Source organism: Bombus terrestris, chromosome 9 (assembly GCF_910591885.1).
Source record: "Bombus terrestris chromosome 9, iyBomTerr1.2, whole genome shotgun sequence".
Lineage (NCBI taxonomy): Eukaryota > Metazoa > Arthropoda > Insecta > Hymenoptera > Apidae > Bombus > Bombus terrestris.
In genome coordinates, this window is record NC_063277.1 from 2,580,303 (window position 1) to 2,603,225 (window position 22,923).

At 33.2% G+C, this 22,923-nt stretch overlaps 1 protein-coding gene and 3 long non-coding RNA genes across 14 annotated transcripts in view; 3 read left to right on the plus strand and 1 right to left on the minus strand.

The window, feature by feature from the left end:
- Positions 1-20,439, minus strand: part of LOC105667080 — a 40,561-nt gene extending 20,122 nt beyond the window's left edge. For 4 of the 10 annotated variants that reach the window (XR_007225223.1, XR_007225234.1, XR_007225222.1 and 1 more), the window contains exon 1: positions 20,308-20,379. Coding sequence is in view for 2 of the 10 variants with exons in the window: in XM_048408975.1 (XP_048264932.1) it covers positions 20,308-20,326 (19 nt within the window). In the remaining 8 variants the exon portion in view is untranslated. Of the gene's footprint in view, positions 1-1,145; positions 1,566-1,653; positions 1,944-4,316; positions 4,339-5,668; positions 5,690-7,106; positions 7,127-20,307 lie in introns of those variants that run through there. The other 6 variants (XR_007225235.1, XR_007225238.1, XR_007225237.1 and 3 more) reach the window with 6 other exon arrangements.
- On the plus strand, positions 13,194-13,929 carry LOC125385691. Its single transcript, XR_007225245.1, has 2 exons — positions 13,194-13,676; positions 13,808-13,929. It is a non-coding gene; the product is annotated as an uncharacterized LOC125385691 (long non-coding RNA).
- On the plus strand, positions 14,213-15,125 carry LOC125385690. The gene is made up of 3 exons (XR_007225244.1): positions 14,213-14,537; positions 14,614-14,901; positions 15,069-15,125. It is a non-coding gene; the product is annotated as an uncharacterized LOC125385690 (long non-coding RNA).
- The window catches only part of LOC125385687, a 51,429-nt gene continuing 44,644 nt past the window's right edge, over positions 16,139-22,923 (plus strand). For both annotated transcript variants that reach the window (XR_007225239.1, XR_007225240.1), the window contains exons 1-6: positions 16,139-16,550; positions 16,633-16,844; positions 16,923-17,231; positions 19,350-19,489; positions 19,605-20,728; positions 20,868-20,989. This is a non-coding gene — a long non-coding RNA (uncharacterized LOC125385687). The remainder of the gene's footprint in view (positions 16,551-16,632; positions 16,845-16,922; positions 17,232-19,349; positions 19,490-19,604; positions 20,729-20,867; positions 20,990-22,923) is intronic.

Here is a 22,923-nt window from a genome sequence, read left to right on the forward strand (position 1 = left end):
ACCAAGATGTCTCGACAGTTGCAAAAATCTTTTATAAATAAATTACACGTGGCTCGCGAAGCTGTTTCAACGTTGCTGGAAACTTTTTGCGTATATGATATACTAAGCATTTCGAAATGATCATTGCAGCACTGTAGCGAGACACGCCTAACTTGATCGTATCGGTGAAATTTCAAACGGATTTGGAAGTGTGCATAGAAGTTATATTTATCAGGGACACGTACTTTCCAAAAATCATCAAACTATTCGAACAGTCAATTATTATTTAGTATGTTAATAAGCCACGATGTAATACTCTTAAAGAGTTAGAAAGAATAAATTTTCGGAAAATGGAACAATTTGACTTTCAAATGGCTCGTACGTGATGTAATCATCTGTTTGATGAACTTTTAATTGCTATCGTAGATAGGATCGTAAAATACTACGAATGTTACAGACATTGTCGTGATTTTCCTATAAAGTAACACACGACGCGTAGTCCGTTTGATGTTCGATTTGCTTGGCTCTTGTAATCCAATTTCAATAAAATTGTATAAAATGCACGTGATACGAAAGAAAATATAAAATATACAAAATACTCTTTACTTCTCTTTTTTTTTTTTTTCTTTTCAATCATATTCTCAAAAATATGAATTTGCATCAAAATCTACAGTCTAATTAGAATATTAGAAAGAATATTCAGACAGACGATGTATATAAAGGAGATACAAATTACGACGATGAGAGAACTCGCAAGATATTTGTATCTGTGAAATTGCAACTGTTGCGTCGATAAATATCTACGCCGATTAAATTTTCGATACACTTCGGATTCTCATCGGAAAACCAGTAATAACATATTTCTATTTCGTAATATATTTCTGATATACAGAGGATGCTCTCAAAAAAATATACACCCACTTTAATTAAATGGTATCGTGAAATTGCTGCATCGTATTATTACAATTTTTATACAAATCTTCCTTTCCTTCAATTTTGTGTACATTTCGGATGTATTCCTTTCTTTTAATCCTATTAATGGATCGATAGATTTAATTTTATAAAATTGATTTTTTGAATATTTATACATTCCATATCTTTTTAAGTACCACGTCACATGATTCTTTCGGTAGAAATAACTGCGTAAAATTACATTTTCTCTGTACCTGGGAGCTTTTGCGCGGTAAATTTTATACGATCGAAGCCCCTTTTTCGAGTGGCATGGGTGCTTCGGCATGGGAAAGTGCCTCTCCATTATCGTTTTAGCTGGCTGTTTCCATTTGTATAAAATCGTCGTTATTATCGTCTTTATCACAACGAAACCATCCCATTACATCAGTGTATTTAAGGTTTCCCCACAGTTACCCCATCATTCGAGCAATCCACGTGCTTTACATAATTCTCAATATCACGTTTCCATTTTCTAACATCCGCGACTGTAGCTTTTCCAACGTCACGTACTCTTGATGAATTCTATCGCCGATTCTTACACCACCTCCCACGTTTTTAATTAAATTGTATTTTCTTTCTGTACGACTGGAACGTTGTTAGTTTCATACCAAATTCTTATTTATCGGAATTCTATTCTATCGAACAGAGAAAAGAATGTGTAGATTTTTTAAAAAGAAACTTATCCGTCACTGAGAAATGTTAGGTTCGACTGATAAAACGTACAGACACCAGAGTATTCGTGGGAGCAGTCGAACGTCAACGATTCTACGATCTCGGCATATTCCACCTCAAACGCGATTCCGTAAAATTCAAACTAATCGTCCAGCGAGCTGTTCTATGTTTTCCAAACTGAACAGATCGTGAGCATCGGCCAGCGATATGGGAAATGAAGATAATTTCCAATTGTTCGTAACATCTGACGATCATTCGACTTAAAACATAGTTCTCGCGGTCGCGGCAAACAAGTTACGCAGGCAATTTGTCAACTGTCGAACGAGAGAGTTGGCTGGTTGTATTGCGTTGAAGCAGAGCGATTCGAAGAACGGGAGAGACGCGAAAGGGAAGCGTTCACCGAGAAGCGTTCACGTCCGTTTCGTCTTTCTCGTTAGACGGTGGAAATGAATTGGCGATTTCACCATAAATACTACAAAGCAAGTTGACGCTGTAACTGGCGCGACTTTCGCGTGAAACGTAGCCTTTGACGAGGTGAAAGCCGGTTTGTTTGCGCGTCTCGCCGAACAAATCCGATAATTAAAATTGTCTGGCGAAATTGTTTTACACGAGCCGTGTTCTCGGTAACGCTAGCGGCTATTTAATCAAAATTGTCGGCCGCGTTTCTCGTTGGCCGTTCGATCGACCAACGTGTAATTAAAATGATAATCTTAATAGATCCTCATGGACAAAGCTAGCGAGGCTGGCAGTTGGCGAAGCGAGCTAAGCAAATAGCGAATTATATCGCGTGTTATAACTGGATCGTGGAAGTTTGCGCATATTTTTACACTGATAAATTAACCCTGCTGCTGATCCTCTAATATTTCTCGTTCGATCTCATCTATTACAAATAACAGATACGTAAGACAACATAGAAAAATATATAAGTAAATAGTATCGCGAATAATTACGAATAATTGCGTTCATTTTCGTTAAAGGTAAATTATATTGTATTTACGTGCCAAGGATAGAACTGAAATTGCCGCTGATATTGATTTATTCTTGTTAAATTTCAATGTCAGAATAAAAAAGTTTAGCAGTTAGCCGTTGCGACCTCTTTGAAAAGCGTGTACCTAAAAGTGTGTCGCGAACAGTAAGCGATGGCGAGTATACTCGTCGAACACGGAGTACGGGTGACTGTTATAATACAGAATTAAGTTGTTACGAAACGACTGTTTTATTTTTCAATTTAGTACTGACGGAGCTCGTCGTAACGTAAAATACTGCCATCTCTTCGTGACGAGTATACTCGTGGAAAACAGCCAATTGATTAAACCAGGACCAGATCACGATACCGTTTAAAGATGAAATTTGTAGAATGGTTAGAGTTAGAGAATATCGGAACTTTGTATTATTATAACGTTTACCATCGCTGCGCTCTCGATATTAACCCTTAACTGCTGCTCTGGGACTCCCAGACGATATAAACATCCGCGTAACTTGGCTCTCGAGCAACGCGTGATGTCAAGTGTATTGGTAATTTTCAATTAAGTCGCCCCTTATGACTATAACTTATAACTTCTGATCTTTGTTCCGTATAGGAGTAATTGAGAACGTACAACTTTCCTTTCGCTTTGTTTCGTCTTGTCCATTATGGATGAAAATGCGATTATAGTTACGAAACGAATCATTCTTCGTTGATCGCGATACAATGGAAATGTTTACAGCTAACGTTCCCGAGTGCTTCGAATAAAGAAAGAACGATGCAATACGATACTCTTTGACTTATAAATAACTTTCCTTTGAGACCAATCCGTGGATCAATTTTCTGGCTCCGCAGACGCAATGTTACACGTAATCCTAGGAATCGTGAAGTTTTCAGTCTTTTCTAATATTATTTTTCAACTTGAAATTCAATCTATTGGACGTAGGAATATTTTTACTGTAAACTATTAGAAAAATGTCCATCGTATAATCGACGAGCATCGCGAGAGTAATATCAAGGCTTTAAATTCTAAAGGCTCGTTACCGTACAACTGTAGTAGGCAACGTCGTTGTTCTAAACACGTACGTAATTTTGTTCACATTGTATAACCGATAACTATTTTCTTTTTATTATTTCTTTTTATTCGAATGTCCTTCAGCTTTCGCTTTACCACCGTACATCATCCCTACGTCATGCACCGATACTATTGTAGTATCGTGGGCAAAAGGCCCAAGATATCGGCCGAACCGTATACAAAGTGGCGAGAGCCGTGGCGCCGTCGAGTACATCAATGTGTCGTCGGTCCTTTCAAGTGGACAGTTTTGTGGAAAGAGCCTGCGTGACCCTGGCCACGGGGTTTCGGGACACGTGTTCGATGGGACGAGAAAAGACAAAGAGACGCTAAGGGTATAGTTAGTTGAGACGCCAGCGAGAACGAATGCAAGAGGCGTGCAGTATGGGTTGAGAAGCGAGAGCGTGCGAGTGCAGATGCCGAAGACGAGAGTTGTAGAGTTGCTAGCGTTGTAGAGAGATCGAGTTGTTAGTTATAGAGTTGCGAGAGTGATTTGAACGGAATAAGACTTTCGTGTTTTAGTTCAAGTTGAACATTTATCGTTCTCTGTCCAATTAATCTTTGTTATTTTTATTTATCTTAATAAATAGTATTAGGAGAATTTTACAAACCTAAATTATCCTAATCCTATCCTTTTTTCGATACTACACTATTTTTCTTTTACACTGTGACACTTACTTCTCTGCTTGACCATGCGATCCTGATCATCATGCAAATGGTCTAAGACTGTTGTCGTAATACTCTACGGAATAACTAAAATTGTTGTATCGTTCTAACACGTTATAGATTTTATTAAAGAGGAACGTTTACTCGATAGAAGACTCAGATTCATGAAATAAGACACCGGTTTTCCCTGACGCCACTTTACGATATAAATAATTAAATTTTTTCTCCCTCGTATATGGAAAGCTTAAAATACTTTTCCTGTATTATCTATGCCAAATCTCCTGTCAATTTCGTTACTAAAATAAATGTTACAGTTATCAGCAATAATCGCCTGCACTTGACTATACGTTTCTTTAATTAAAAATTTATCAAAGCGAAGTCTTCGATTCTTTAAATTCTGCAAAATTTGATGAAACGCGCAATGACTCGAAACTTTTAACGAGTAATGTACGCGTAAGACTCTGTATACTCGTTACGTCGTTCCTTAAACGAGAAACAGATCGAACTGTTTGCGTTCGAGTCAAACGTAAAGGGAAAGGATTAAATTTCCTAACTTTCCGTCGATAGGATCTTCATCGACGTTTATGACAGTTGACTTCTCTTAATTAGCGAAGCTTCAAGCTTTCGATATTTCCAAGTTTCAATAATTCTCATTCTCCGTTCGCCTTTCAATGACCGTTATTAGCGGGAGCGTGTGTCAATAATCAAAGCGAACGATGCTCTTTTGAACCTTCCTTTCCTCTTCCATTCGTCTTCCTTTTCAGAACGGAATAATGGCTAGATCTACTTTACTCGTTGCGCTGATTTAACGAGCGCGTGTTTATTCTCTCTTTATTCTTCGTCTGCTTCTGCCTTTGCATCTGTTGAACATCGATTCGATTGCTGAACTCGACTGTGTGATTCTCCTATCAGGAACATTTGCGTCGGAATATACATGTTACGGTCGTTCTTTAAAATTCTTCTAAATTAAAAGTTCCTTAAAACTCTCCTAGCTGCAAAGTTCTTCTCCTGAAAGAGTCGCGGTAAACGTGGATATCTGACGCGTTCGTTAACGAGCATTTCTTATGTCAAATATTACAAAGCAACGATTTACCCAAAATATAGAAATATCTTCCGAAATAGCGGACTCATCGTTAGATTATTAAATCGCGGATGTTCGTGCATTTGTGGGAATTTTAAAAATGCAAAAGTCCATGAAACGTTTAGGAAACGTAGAGGATGAAATAAATCTCTATCCGTTTCGGTTTATTCAGTCGTATTCGTGAAAGTAGCAAACTGCACGAACATACGTATATTATTATTATTATATCTTGTTTTTGCGAAAAGCATTTCTCTTGCAAGCATTTGCCTTTTATATTTCTTACTTTTGGCGTTCCGCGTACTTATAGGAAATTGCAGCTTAATCGTTGCAATAAAACTTATCACTTTCTATTTTCCGTTTCTGCACATCTTCGTAAATTTATCGCATTAGCGACGTGAAGTATAACGGACGATTGATCGTAAATTGAAATCACAAATTTCCCATCGACCATTTCACAACAGACTGCCGCAGTTGCATGTTTTATAGGGGTGAATAGCCGCAGAGAAATCGATTCCAGTTCTACAAGGGACAAATGTTATTGCTTTCATTTGAGCGCTCTGCCTAAGTATATTGTTCGTAGATTTACTATGTTTGGGAGTCTGAATTGCAACCTCCCAAGAGAAAACTTCGAAATGCTCTAAATATCGTATCGGCTACTTTCACGTAATGATATATTTGTTTTTTGACAAATAAATAAAGAAAAGAAAAGAAGAGTAAAATACACATCGAGAGTATTTTACCTCGAATACGTATTCAAGGATTATTTGCAGATTTTTCAGACCAAAGATACTTTTGTAAAGTGTATAATCATTTATCTGGAAAGTATTAAAAGTACTTCGTTTCTAGTAGGATTATATAATATCAATATCGTATTTAGAAAGTTGTGAAATTGCGAACTTATTAATAGGAAACACCATATAGATACAGAGAATGAAATTACTGATCGATACAGAGGATATTAATTCATTTAATATCTTGGCGATAGCAGATGATCGCTTTGCAATTAATCAGTACTCTGCAATTTATAATTGGATATAATGCAGTTAATTATTTAAATCAATTGTTACGTGTATAAAGATTGATAGCAGGTATTTATAACTTTTCTGCCATTTTCACATTAAGCATAATGAAGCAGTTGAATGATTAATTGATTCTCTTTAACATAGCCATGAGGGAGACGAATTTTTTTAAAAAGAAATATTCTCTTACCAACTACCGTCGGTAAAATACCGAGCGTAGGATTAAACTGTTAGTTGTGAAAACTATTAATATTAAATTAACGTTCGTTGGAATTATATTTTCAAAGTCTCATCTTTATGTATACTACCTGAAGTATAATATTTCTCCAAATAGTGAAATATAAAATAGTGAAATGACGATGTTACAGTAAAAATTGTTTTATCGTACAAAATTGAATATCTTTGTGTATTTGCTACTGTAAAATTCGAGCTATCGCGGGGAGACGCGGTCGTTAGAATACGCGTCAACGAGAGTCGTAAATTCCCGTTACGATTAGAATAATCGACACCACGAATAGTTCGATCCCCGTATTTCGGTTAGGATAATCGGGGTGGTTGATGCGGTATAACACTGAGAGTCACAGAATTATAATAATGTATATTTCCAACACTTAGTCTACACGATTGAAAAGATATCAACAATTAACAACCTTATCGCACGCAGATAATATAGATGTATACAATATAGAGCAAGGCTCTTACAATTGAGCTTAGTCTCTTGGTGGACGTAGCACGATATGATACTTAAGCGAATGTTTGGCTCAATGTGTTATGTTCGACGCGTCACAAGGAACTGATCGACTTTGGATGATTTCTTTGTCTCATCTTTAAGACGACCCCCACTATACTTAGGTCACGCCACCGTTCGCGCCTATGATCACGTATGTCTGTTCTTGCGTGGAAAACGTAACGGACCAAATTCGACGTTTCGAGAACTCGCTGCTTGGCAACAGCTATGGGCTCGTCGATACATTGTATATGATCCGGCGGTCAGATAAGACGATCTGACTGAGACATTGTAGGGCCGCGAGTGACGGTTAGAAAATACAGCCTGTGTTAAGCCTCGTGGCGTAACAGCTACGATATAATTATTAAAAAGAAGAAGAAACTTTCAATCATGAGAAAGATAGAATATAATGAAATATATTCAGACATTGAATAAAAATTTTTATTTTCATTTCGGAAGATGGAACGAACACGAAATATGCAGCAAATTTTGCGAATATTTCAAAATGAAGGAACTGCGCAAATATAAATATTTGCGAGTTAATTGCACTTAATATGGAACACCTGACTTTAAAAGCTTCCCAAAAAGAGAAACATGCTTTTCTTTTCAATTGCTTTCGAGAAATTAATAAGTCCTTTCTGTGTCGCTTTATAAATTCTTTTAACATCGATATTACGTTTTTTCCTAATATTAAATTCTAACAATTTCTTACAATTTTTTAGCTGAAAGTTGTATTAAAATAATTTTGGCAACTGCTGAAAATTGTTGAAATTGTTGCACCAAGAGCGTAATTTCTGGGAAAAAAGGGTCGATGAGGACTCAAATCCTTCCGGGACTGTTTTACTCGCTCTATTAAACAAACATGTTTAATGATAAATCATGCAAAAAGTAATATTTTTTACGTTCATTATTTAACACGACTCTCGGAAAAATTTTATAGGCTGTCAAACGTAACAATCAACTGCATTCGATCAACATGCTTTCATTTTTAAGGAAATATTTCATTTATTATTTGCGTTATTACTTTAATAAACGTTTGCTATACCGTTAACGTTCATATCTATAAACCAACGTTTACTTACAGCTTTACCCTTACATAACGTCAATCTTCGATAGAATTACGGATTTTTATTATACAATATATTAATCTTAGTTATTATAACGTTAAGTTATTAGCAAAATTACAATATTGAAGTTACCAGAAGAAAAAAAGCGAGGTGTTCGTTTCCTCTTTTACAAATATAGAAGAGGAAGGTTGCTTAAGAATGATTAAAACGTAAAATGAAATTCTAATTAAATAAACGCCGTATTACCATTTTTCTACTATAGTTTCGAGTAAATTCCGCGCACTAATCGTATTTCTCTACGGCACAATAATAACATTCTGTTAATCAGCCTTTGAAATGTCACCGCAAATGTTCCATGTGCAACGTGACGTGCATTCCGTGATAATTTTCTTAAACTATATGAAGTTAACGTTTATAACATTCTATAAAGTAATAAGCAAACTAAATGAATAGCCTTCATCACGCTGTATATCCTGTTTGCATATTTAATATTAATATCAAAGCTTCCATGCAAAAAGATGTTGTATTTTGCAAGCGTATTTTATTACCGAGTGCATAATAATTCATTAACAATCCCCACGATTTATCGTCACAGTACGAAAGTACGTTCAATAATTTACATCCTGTTTTTAAACAGCCTGTTGTAGCTATACTTTGTTTTCACGTATTTCAAGTAAACATATCATCGATAAATACACCAGTACAAACGCTATTATATCGATGCAAACGTTAAAACATTTTCATCATGGTGAAATGTATTTGGTACATCAATTTTAGCGAATTCAATTAATGTATGACGAATGTTAAGCATTTACTTTGATTCGTTGAGTTTTAAGAATGAAATTAATTAAAATTTCCTTCAATCAAGGTAGATGTAATTTTAACAGAAAATTCCATTAAATTTCTATAAGTATTTCTAATGGTTACTCTTATGCCTATAGATAAAAATTAAAAAGCAAACTATCCTATAAAAATTAACAGATAAGATTATTTTTTCCTGTTAATTTCTATGCCATAATTGCCTCTTCGATTCCCTATTTCTCTACGATTTATTCGTCTCGTACACAATTTTAACGTAATATTTGTAACAACAGACAGAGATACTTAGTTAGATTTAACACGATTCTTTTTTTCGCTTTTGTTAAAAAATTATTCGCAGACCGCAGCTCCTCCTTCGATAAATTTTAATTCTCATTACGTGTACGTACATAAAACGTAGCGAGTACGAAACAATCACAGAATAACGTGATCTTCGATGAGATGCGATGTTTTAATAAGTTCTGATAATAGATGCATCATTAAATATGTAATTGGAAATGGTTGTTAATCGCGAGCATTAAATAATAATGTAATTTGAAAATAAATTAAATTCGATATATTTATACCGAATATATTAAAGACGTTTTAACATCGACATATTCAACATTTACTACTATTTTCCAGGCACAATATCTTCTTGTCGTTACGTATTTGAAACCTCCATAATATCTGAATTTATTTTAGCGGACACAGCAGTATGTAAAAGTTACATTAATAAATAAAAAAAAAAAAAAAAAAAAAAACAACAACAAATCGCGAGTATCTTCGTTAACTTACAAGATACGTATTATTAAATATCCAAAGAACAATTCTAAACAATTTTGCAGAAATAACATTCCAAACAAATATAATACTTATTAATTGATATATTAAATTTCTCATTTCGTTGAATTGTTTTCTACATTTAAATTATTCCTGGATAGATAAGAATTATACGAAACTCACGAAATAAGGAAATAAGCAAAATAAAAAGAAAAAAAGAAGAAAAAAGAGAAGAAACTGGTAGATTTTACTTATCGTTAAACTTATATTCTTAAACCAAGTTAAACTTAGTTCGCCATCTTCGTGATATCACGCAATTCAACAAACTGTCAGATGCAAATACAACGTTAACATATAATTGTAACGATAAAAATTATATTCAAAGTTATGGTAATCTCTTCTGCTATGACTCATCATTGTGCAACTGTAACTTATACCATTAACAAATCTGTATTTTCAGCCACGTTTCTAACTATAATCGTACATTCCATGTACATAAGTAATGTCCACATTGAGGAACGTATAACGCTTAGTTAATAAATTCGAAACCACATCGTTCGCGTGTAGTCCACGTGAACTATATTTGAATTGTGTTAAAATGGCAATTTGTAAATTTTATACGTCATATCGAAGGGATTAAGGATATTGAAGGAGAATACATAAATATTCGAGTCGCGTACATAAGTCTTAATATTACGAGTATAAATCTCCAAAATCTTCCGAATCTCCGTCGTATCTCAGCCACGTGAAATTATTTTTCATAATCTTAGTACGTTATTGATCTACGATATAGTAAAAGTTCTATACAATAAGTAATAAGCTTTATACAATAGCTCGTGGTTGATAACTCCGCGTTAAATACAATTTATGGCAACAAAATTTTATCCTATTCTAACAGTTTGTGGAAATAAAAATCGACGGACTTATGTAACTTCAAGTTGGCGAATCGATCGAATCGACTGTTATTCATTGAATTTTCCAGGATCGCTAAAATAGGCTAAATCTCACGGACCAAGGAATTTCCGACGATATGAAGGAATTAGGTAACGTTGTCGGAGAAGAGTGCGCGAATGTAATACAATATAACTTGGAAAAGTAAAACGTTTCTTTTAATAATGTAAATGGGCTGAAAAATATTGCGGCAGAAGCGAGCAATTACTGATTCTACGTGAAAAACCGAGTGGAAAATGTGGAATAAAATTTGTAAAAATTTAAGTACACCGGTTAAATCCTCAATTTCGATCCTCGGATGAAAAAAAATTAATTGTAATAAATCATACCAGGTGTTTTTCCTATCTTTCTTATTTTTCACGTAGAATCACACTCTGTGTTTCTATTCGATCTATTGGCCAAAATCTATAAATTTCACGTGGCGATCAACGTATCGATGCATTCTGTCAATTAAAAAAAGAAGATATAGCTTAACGTAGAATAATCTTTTTTATTGCGATAGTGATGGAAATTTCATTATCGAGATTAATCGTGACCTTGTTGAAAGTCTGATCGGCGCTATAACGAAAGAGTAGTTAGGCGAACGGAATCACGGCGTGGAATGGAAAAGCGTGAGAAAGTAGTCTCATAATGTAATTAATGATCGAGGAATCGAAATTTTGTCGTATTTTACAGCGAGGATAAGAACTACTCAAGCGACAATCGAATGTCACTTAAGCGCTCTGGAGATGGAATCAATTAGTACTTGAGTGGCGTTAATTCTTGCGCGAAGATCAATTCTCGCAAACTATTCGAAAAATAAGGATTAAAAGGTTTTTACATAGAGAAGCGTAGGATTGAAGCTTAGGATTTAATTTTGACGCGAATAAATGAAAGTTTAAGAATCGAGATTTAATTGAAATAAAAGTAGGATCGTTAAATTAAAAAACGTGAATAATTCTCAATTTTTGTCGCATATGAAGTATAGACACAAGTCTTTCAAATAATAAAATATTTAACCAACGTTAAATATTTAACTATAACGTGAAAGTAATATAAATGTAAACGAATATCGAACATTCTGAATTATAACACCAATTAATCGCATGCTAATTAATATTTATGAATCATAAGTGAAACACGATGGAAAATCGAAATTCGATATATATTTCGAACCGTAAAAATAAGATCAGTAGAATGAACATGAGTTGGTGTACACCAGTTTTTTATTAAATGAAAAATAATAGATACGAATAGTAATAATAATAGAATATTTCTTAATTAACTTTTTCATTAATAGATATTATGTTTACATATATACAAATAAATATAATTTTCTACAAATAATATATATGTTATCAATTTAGGATATGAGTATAAAATTTCTCACCATGTCACAAATTTTCCCGAACGTTATTTTTCGCATTTGAACTTGCAGTTGGATACTACGACTATATTTCTTATATCTGTTTACAAGTTTAATAAAACTATTTTACGCCATGGCTTCGCTTGTTACTTACGGCTTCTTCAAACCAAGCGATTAACAGATAGAATAAAGCTGAAATTACGTGATATAATATGCGCGTATACTTCGTGTGCCTGACATTGCGAGCATCACACTACTTACAAAGAAGATTTTACCTTGTATAAATCATACTTTTACTTTAGCAGCATAATAAATTTTATCCGATTACTTGAAAGCTGTTTGTATTCTGAGTTATTAAGCATCGTTATAACAACGAATGGTGTTGATAATTCTCTAATTTATTTAAATTTCCAAATTAACATAAAGTGTTACGTAATCATTTTATAAATGTCTCAAAACGTTATGAAAATTATTTTATATGAAATCTTCTCTTAGAGAACGTGGGCAGATGAATATTAAACTTTGATGGAACGCATCTAACGATGAAATATTACATATCTATGAAATTCATCTAAATGATTAAATATCAGATATCTATGGTATTCATCAAACGATTGAATATCAAATAATATAAAATAAATATAAAATAATAGTTAGCAACATTTCGATATTATGGATTAATTGAATTAACTTTTAAATCGAAACACAAACGTGTTAACTACAACCTGCGGATTAAAGCGATTACAACTTACAAATTAACATAAAGTGTTACGTAATTATTTTATAAATGTCTTAAAACGTTATGAATATTAGTTTATATGAGATCTTCCCTTAGAGAACGTGGGCAGATGAATATTAAACTTTGATGGAACGCATCTAACGATGAAATATTACATATCTATGAAATTCATCTAAATAATTAAATATCAGATATCTATGGTATTCATCAAACGATTAAATATCAAATAATATAAAAAAAATATAAAATAACAGTTAGCAACATTTCGATATTATGGATTAATTGAATTAACTTTTAAATCGAAACACAAACGTGTTAACTACAACCTGCGGATTAAAGCGATTACAACTTTTTCCTTTTTTTTTACTTTTTTTTTTGATAGGAAAACTTACTTTTGTGTAAGCCTGTGAGGTAAGCCTCGACTTCTAAACTAACTTCGTAAGCTATAGAACTAAAAGAGCATAATCGTAATGTGATACGAATAGTCGGAAGGAATTTAACATTTATTTAAAAACTATATATATGTATTTAAAAACCGCTATATTACAAAGTCTTTAACTATATTTTTATGAATCTGTATAATTTTTTAGAATTTTAAAAGGATACATATATATATGCAAGCTCCCTAGATTTCATGTAGGATAGGGATTCTTTTTGTTTCGCGGGTAGCACGACAGGCTGTGTTTCACGGACAGACCGATCTTCCCGTGTTTTACGGACGACCATTTTAAGCACGTTTTTCCGGAACGGACGGACAGACATTAGAGACAAACAAGGTTACGGAATAGTTATTTAAGATTTTAAAGACTGAAGAAGAAAGATCGGTAGCTCAGGACGTTGAAAATCGATTCTCAATTTTCATGTAAACATTGTACTAAAGACTTGTTATTTCCCGTTTATATAATTATTGTTATTTATTGTTATAAACGCATATTAATAGTTGTTTATTTTTGTATTTTATTATTTACTTCATAATAAAAACTCGATTTTCAGACTACAGAATCGATTCCTGAATTATCACCAAATTACGATCTTACAAATCGATTTTCACTACGCCATGCCGTTAGAAGTGAAGCTACGTATCGCCATGAACGAGAACGCAAGGGGGGGGGGGGAGAAAATAGAATGCATAAGAATCCATAAGAAAACCAGAAGATGAAGTATGTGATGTCTTTCCTCCAGAATATCAAGCAAGAGATCATCATCCGCGGTTATTCAGTTTATCGATAGTGAAGAAAGCCGCAAACAACTTAACCAAGGTAAGCCATTACAGAAACATTGCACTCACGATGGATGACGCAACGGCAGCGTCATACATCGGTATAAGTTTAAACTTCGTGTTTCGAGATATTTACTTAGAAGAATCGGAGATCATCCCCACAAGGAAAATAAAGTCCGAAATCGAAAAGCCCAATCTTCAAACAGAAACATTATTAGAGATCTTCCAGAAACAAAACATGCATGAGAGAGAAGGCACAGACTTTGTCATAAAACAATTTGATGGAACGCAAAAAGCCACAGATTGGAGTATGAAATATTCATATTTCACATATGCATCCCTTCCATATTCTAATATGAGTATGAAACCGAATACGAAAAATACGAAATCCAAATTGATGAAAAAAGGATCAAGAATTTGAAGAAATATTTGGGAAAAACAGCATCAGAATGGTACCAGACAAGTCTGCTGAAGGATGAAGAATACAACTGGGAAAATTGGAAGGTGGCAGTTCAAAAAGCTTCTGGCAATAAAGGTTGGTCTGCAGTACGATACGCTTATAACTTTAAATACATTTCAGGTTCATTCACTGAATATGCCATAAAAAAGGAATGATTAATATTGGAAGTAAGGAGGAAGACTTCTGAAGAGACAGGGATAAATCTAATTGTTATTGGATTACCCATACACATTCAAGATAAAATCGATAAAGAAACAGTACAATCAACAAATGGCTTAATCAGATTCTTGGGGCAATATCAGACGAAGGGAAGAAAAACACAAGGGAGTAACGCAAGATTGGACAGAAAGCCAGAGCCACCGCCCAAGAAACAACCTTGTGTGATTTATGAAGCACTGAATTTCCCAGGTTGATTTCACCCAATAACAACTCACCAAAGAAATACATGCACATACTCATCAATCATTTTTCAAGGGCTGTTTTTATGTCCACATCTAAAACACAACACACAGAAGATATCATAAAACTTATAGACTCGACAGGAGAGACTGATTCCATAAAAATTATCCTTGCAGACCGATACCCAGTAATGACATCCAAAGAAATTCAAGAGTATAGGAGGAAAAGGAACATTAAATTAATTTTCACCTCGACAGACTGCCTATCCTCCAATGGACTGAACAAAAGGGTAAATCAAACATTAGTAAACAGGATCAGATGTAATTCAGACAAAAATAAGAGAAACTGGACAAAAATCACAGAAGAAAGCATAGAAGATAAGAACAATAAGATAAGAACAATAACACCAGACACAGTGTAACGGGGTTTGCCCCAAATCATTTACTGAATGGAAAAATGATTGAAATCATAGTCCCTAAGGAAATAATGGAGAATAAGATAAACCTAAAAAGAGACAGAGAAGAAGCATTCAAAAACTCAACAAGAAATTTCGAAATCAACAAACAAATCAACAAATAAAAAAAGAAGAGAACACGAATTTAAAATCGGTGATATGGTCTTCACCCATAACGGAAAAAAAATGAATAGAAATAAGCTGGAAGAAATTAGGAAAGGACCTTTCATAATTCTAAGAAGGATTTCAAACTCCATATATGAAGTGGAATACGGTAATCGGGGATCTGAAGGGAATCTGTTCCACTCCCCATTCGAGGGGCGGTGTAAACTCCCTAGAGTTCATGTAGGATAGGGATTCTTTTTGTTTTACGGGTAGCACGACAGGCTGTGTTTCATGGACAGACCTTCTTTTGTTTTATGAACGACCATTTTAAGAAGCAAATTTTTCGCGAACGGACGGACAGAGAGTTACATTAGAGACAGACAAGGTTACAGAATAGTTATTTAAAATTTTAAAGACTGAAGAAGAAAGATCGGTAGCTCAGGACGTTGATAATCGATTCTCGATTTTCAGGTAAACATTGTACTAAAGACTTCTTATTTCCCGTTTATATAATTATTGTTATTTATTGTTATAGACGCATATTAATTGTTGTTTATTTTTGTATTTTATTATTTACTCCATAATAAAAACTCGATTTTCAGACTACAGAATAGATCCCTGAATTATCCCCGGATTACGATCTTACATATATGTACATATTTGTATATTTATATATATATATAAATATATATATATATATAGAGAGAGAGAGAATGTTACAAGGAAGTAATCTAAAACTTCGTAAATTTGTAGTACATGTTTAATGAGAGAAGTATAAAATATCTGATAAGCGTAGATCCAAAAATTAATCCTATTTATTTGATATACCGTACTTTTTATTTAACATTTAAATCGAACGTTTAAATCGAACCCTCGATAGAATAGATAGAATAAACGTGTCCAATAAAATAATCTCCTCCATCATCTGATTTGAATTCAACGAATTTTTTTTTATGAATACACATAGAGAGAAATCTACCTATTGTGGACACACGTACAAATCAATAAATAATGCATGTCGTGCAATATCGGCTACAGAAGGAATAAATAGAGAATTATGTATTATCCACAGATGGCAGTTATACAGTGACTACGAAAGGTATTTAAATAATATGAATATAAATACATGATACATGTATTAAACTTGGTATTATTTACTGGTACTTTCATACGATTATAAGGATTTGATTTGAAATATAAAAGCTGATAGGAAAACGGTTTATTGGAAAATATGGACACGCGCAAATATTTTCTCGTGCCCGCAGTATATTAAAACAGAAAGTCAAATGAAATATTTCTTATCAATGGCGAAGGATATTTTTCTCTTCTTCTTGACCCAGCAATTGGATTTCAAATATTATATAACGTTGATTAAAATTTCCTTTTCTCTCGAGTGAGTACTATAAGATCACAAAATGATATAGATCTTTTCTTTGCAACTTGCTGAATATAAAACTGCGTCCTTTTACAGGCAACCATGTATATTCCAAGCGTGATGAAGGGATTAGATCATCGTATCGTAAATTATGCTTACTTCCAACCCCAAAGGCAGACTTTCTATGTGCTTGTCTCTTTGCTTCGAGGGCCAGCGAACTCTTCACTCTATATGACAGAAACAGCCTAGAATCCAGGGGGAAATTTGAAAGTCAAACAAGGAAGGAACTGCAAGATGGACAGAGCAAGGTCTTGTAGAAATGTATGAGATTCGTTTCTCGCAAATTACGAGATACGGAAACGTTTAAAGTCATCTACAGGCGGAAATCTGTTCAAGACAGTCGCGGTAATGTTTCGACGTTATATTTCATACGTTAAGCCAGCTATTATTTAAATATGTTCTTTGAAATTAAGTAAAATCAAAGTAGCTGAAAAAGTACAGCTGATAAAATTACGTTCAAAACGTGAATGAACAATAATTTTTACTTTCGTTACGCTGTTGTTATCGATTATCCATTATTTCTTATGGCAAGAAATGGGAACGTGCTTAATTTACGATAAAAACGAGAAACAATACGTAAAATATTTTTCACGATAAATTATTTTCATATTGTTTGAAATAATTTTACGCTTCCGCGATATAAGTGGCGAATGTAATTGAACAAGAATCATTTTTGATAAATGTAACAGATATATACCGTATATATATGCAAAATATATTGTAACGTGTTAATCCATAAAGTTACGTAAAATTATTGGAAATCTATGTACGTAGGTATGTTTAAATATTTCATTCATGTTTTTATTCCATTGAATTGCAAGTTATATAAAATCATTTCATTAATAGTATAGTTCAATGATATAAGAATTGCGAATTAAGAATATTGTTTATTAGTGATATAAATAATTAAATTAGTAATAATGTATACTTAACACGTTCTTGTATTTTGTTATTAAGGTAGAGTTAAATGGTTAAAGAATTAAAATTATTTGGCTCTTCTTTCAAAATTATTTCAATCTCAATCTCATGTTTTAGAAGGGAAAACTATAATTTTTGTTCTTAAAACATATCATCCCCTAATAGTCTGCGTTCGAATCATGATTATTCTAAAAACCACTATGATTGTGTTATTGAAACAACGTCATCAACTAGTTTCTTAAAGTACGTAGATGCTATTGAAACAAACTACGTACATGCATAGTAAGTTTATATGAATATTAAATATAAGAAACTTCGTTTGACTTGATTTGGCTGAAATCAGCTTGTCGAAGTGCATCATAGAAATAAGTCACGTCGATCAAAGTTGTAGCGCAATATCTATTAGACTGTCATTAAAGTCATCGTTGATACATTAATAGATGGTATCATACAGTTAAACGACATGTCATAATATTCTTTCATCTAAACCATAGTAGCAACAGACTGTTTCCTACAGACTAGAGGTATTTCATGGGACGATCATATAAATTCTTAAATACAATAATGTATAATACACATACCTACATACATGAACCAAGTCTGTAAGCATAATCTATAGACTATAATAAATAGGTGAAACATTTTGAATTCTGTATTAGATTTGAAGAAATCTCGAATAAATCAAAAGATATTAAATACTACAAAACTGTGAGCATTATTAAGGATTAGGATGTGATTTTTTGAAAGATATAAATATAATTTATGAATAGTTTCAAAGATGAAGGTGAAAGAAATCTGTAACAAGAATTAGTCCCTTAAGGAAACGTTAATTACTTTGTTACTGTGGAAACACTTGTGGATTCTTCGTTATAAAACTAACAATTATCTTTTATCTAAAGGATATGTTATAATACAAAGATTCTTAAAATTATTCGATGGAATATCCTATTGATATTAATGCTGATTACCTACTTTTTAACCTATCATTTACAAAGAACAGTTTATTTATCGAAGCTATAAACTTTTTTGTCCACTTCAGAGCTTTCATCGACGATTTATGACGTACATGGTGCAATAATGCCTAATGCGATTTTCTTTAATATCCCATATTGCATACATTCTCGTACCGATTACACAAATTGTTTGAATTCAAGAAACATGAGATCACTATACCGGTATAAATTTGTTATTTACTTGATCTGAAATATCCTTTCAAGTTTGAAGTGAAATTGAAATTCTTTCAAATAATCTTTGACTTAAAGATGTTATTTATAGTTTCGCGTTTATCGATATTGATTCCCTAAATTTAACTGATTTTATATGTATATTTATTTTACGATTTAAGCATTACATGTTAGTTTAAGTATCATTTACATACCAGCTACTTGAAATCCATTTAATTTCATGTAACTTAACTAATTACAGAACAAGGTTTAACTTTTACGCTAATTAAGCTCAAAATGTCCATGAAGCATGATTTGTTTCTGGAAAGTCATTTAATTATTTTAACTAACGAAATGTATAACGAAAACTATCGATTTTCAGAACTTTATAATATAATGGAATCGTTTTACATATTTGCGGACAAACAACACAACACAGTTTTCGTCTATAAATACGAAATAAAAAATTTAAATAAAAATTATATTAATCCTTTCGATACGAGTTGTTTTTTAACATCGATGGTACGTATAAAGCAGTAAAGCATGTGCGTGACCTGAATACATTTCCGGTTTTTTAATAACGATTGTGAACAAATAATGTAAAAATAACCTTCAAAACTATAACGTATGTTTCCAGATAAAGAAAATAATCACAGACTTCGCTGGATGCATAAGCATTCATAGACAGCATCAATGGAATTTTTTCTGATGAATATGTACTTCTCCTGTAGGAAACTATGAGATGACTCGTTTGTTTGTAAGAAATGTTCAAGAGCAGTTATGAAATCATTTACGGATTTCACTACGTTTTACATATTCGAAACTTTCCATCTTTGCATTTCTTTTCTGTCTCCCCTTTCTCATGAATACTTGAATACATGATTTTTTCAAATGCAAAAAAAAAAAAATGCTAATTCGTATATTACAAAACTTCACAAAAATAATCGTAAGAATCTGATCTATTTTTTCTCGTATATTTCCTTGTTTGGAAAAAGGAATAATTTATGACTTGTAATTTGTAAAATTACGCTAATAATATCAGTTTACTTGTACAAGATGGCCACCATACACATATTTGTCACATTAGAAAATATAGACCTAACCAAACAGGAATATTACACATTACAAGTTAACGTACATATATATGTAGTATCTATTTACAAGTATCGCAGATTACCTCTTGAAAAGTAAGAAAACATAAAGACTAAAGTAAAGTTGTAAATCTAAACTACAGTTCAAGTTATACAAGGCATGCAAAGCTTCTCTTGAAACGTTAGGTGCGTACTTCGATATACAATATAAAGAAACATAGCCCGCGAGAAAAGCTATATAGTACATACCATACAGATCCCTCGCCATAACTTTGTCAATATGCGCAACGAAATCGGTAATTTTCGCGCCACCACTCAAACACCGTTTCTCTCGCTTTGGATAATTGAATCAAATCCAGATCGTCCATGTTTACAGCGAAGCAACACGTGATACCGCCAAAGGTGCTTTCCACCCCCTCGCATAACTGACATCGGCCGTCCGTGGATCTAACGGAAGGATTTTGAACGTTGGAGAATGCGTAACGCTGATTGGCTATTGAGCTCGGGGGTCGGTCGTATAAAGGGACGCCGGGTCGCAACGAGCCTCACAGTACCGCTTCGACTGTGAACGCGATAGGAATTGGATTGTCTATTTTACAAAGCTCCTTTATCTTTTGCAACAATTACATTCGAATGTCTTTTCAAGCGCTAACGATATAATCGACGTTTGGTAAGCGATTAGTAACTGCGAATTCGTAGAATTCGTGGATAATTCTCGAGCTGTTTCGTGCGTACGCGATATTAAGCGGCACGCAAACAGGTGCATCTATTCGCGTAGCGCAAGAAATGTATCACGGAAGTTGTTGCAGGTAATATCCATCGACAAACGGGACAATTCGGGTGTACAATCTACGCCTATAACTGCGCAGTAGGGCATATTGTCTCGCAAAGGCCAAAGCTGTAAATCTTCGTTACTTATACCGGTTTCATGGTGAGTGTTAATTTTTTACTTATTCGATGGTATAATAATACCGTTATTACGAGGTAAAAGTTTTTGGATGTGTGATTTCTTGATTGAAGAGACGCTATCATTATTAAAAGTTTGAATATCCCGCCACTAGCGAGGGAAACATAATACAGAATGATTCTTTCATTTGCTTACATTCGATTTGTTAATTTTACTCCTATTCTCCTTTTTAATTCGTAATTTAATTGTGAGGACATATGCTATGGAGCAATTTTTGTTACTTTTAGCATCTTTGCTTTATTTGTTAAGACTGTTGAGCAATACGATCGTTTACTTTATTTACTGCCTTGTTTGCTATTATTTTACTTTTAAAGACTTTTACTTTTAAAGGTATTTTGGAAATATAAACTTCTACATATTGGTATAATATTGATATACTTGAGATAAGCTCGTTTATGCTGTTACTGTTTAGGATCGTTTATTCATTAAGGTTACTGTAATCATATGACAACGAGAACTAGTGTAAAATATATAAAACGTATAGTTCTATTTTAATAATCAATTTTTAGTGTCTTTAGCGAAACGAATTGATTCGTATTAAAAATGTCGTTTAGTGAATAGGAAAATAGGACACTGAAGATTTAACTAATTTAAAACAATTTAGTTATTGAAGATAGTACTTCTTGCTGAGCAAATGGATCGCGAAGTTGTCATAATGCTAAAAAATAATACACGCTTGTTAAATGAAAATCCATCGACTTTTCATTTTTCCATTTGTTTAAGAAATATGTTATCCTATTAGTTTATTCCATTAATTTTTATAATGATATATGCAAACAAAAGTGTATAAATAATAATATGCAAATAATTTTTTAACTTAAGTGTCACTTATTTAATGTGAATAGATAGAATGCTATAAGTATACTACTGATAAAATTAATTAATCGAGAACGGAATTAATGCTGTTTACTGTAATCAGAAAGAAAATGGATTAAGGAGCGAGAAGATTTCGAACGTAGCGAAATTATTTGTTGATTGAATATCTTCTCCAACCCGACAAGCAATGCGGGTTATTACAAGTAGTTTTTACTTAATTTCCAATTAGTTATCGTATCTATAAGGTGTGGTCAAAGTTTTGGTACATAAATTTAGCTTGCATCGTATTGTACCGATTTATTTATATATCCTTTTTTATATGATTTATGTTATTGACTTAGGATTATATTAAATTATTAATAAAATGAAAGAAAAATGGAAATTAAAATTAAATAAAATAGAATTGCGTTAAATAAGAAATAGAAATAAAGTTGAACTAAAGCAAATTCAATTAAATTATTTCTTTTTACTTGCCTATGGGATTCTGGGATTATTAAAGTTCCTATTACGTACTCGTATTCTCGCTAATTCTTAAAATGAATTGACTATGAAATGAATGAGACTATTTCTACGATTATATTAAATACGCAATATCAATTACGTGTAATTGAATACATTATTCGAACGTTTTCTACAGAACTCTTGTTATTAATACATTATGGAAAATTTGAAACCAATTCGATATATATGTCGGGTTGGCGTTAAGATTTGAGTTAGGGTTGAGGGCGTGAAACGAATCCCTATTGGCGCTAGACGTGATCATTATGCAATAGAGGAGATATTTACTAGTGCAGATATGACTATGATGGAATTGGACAAGTAATCGCGATAATTAGATACTCGAGAAGCTAATGACAATGATCCTAGGCTCACTAACGAATCCGCGGTCAACGGATACTGGACTTTACCCTTCGTTTGCGTCTAAGTTACGCTATATGTTAGAGCACGGGGGCAATTATTTCGTATACGAAAGACAGGTCGATTACTGATGAGATCGCACTAGAGAGTGACTCTCCGTCGCGGTGACGCTGTCGAAGAAAACTATGATGGGTGTGCCTAAGGGCACGAGATCATCGGATTCG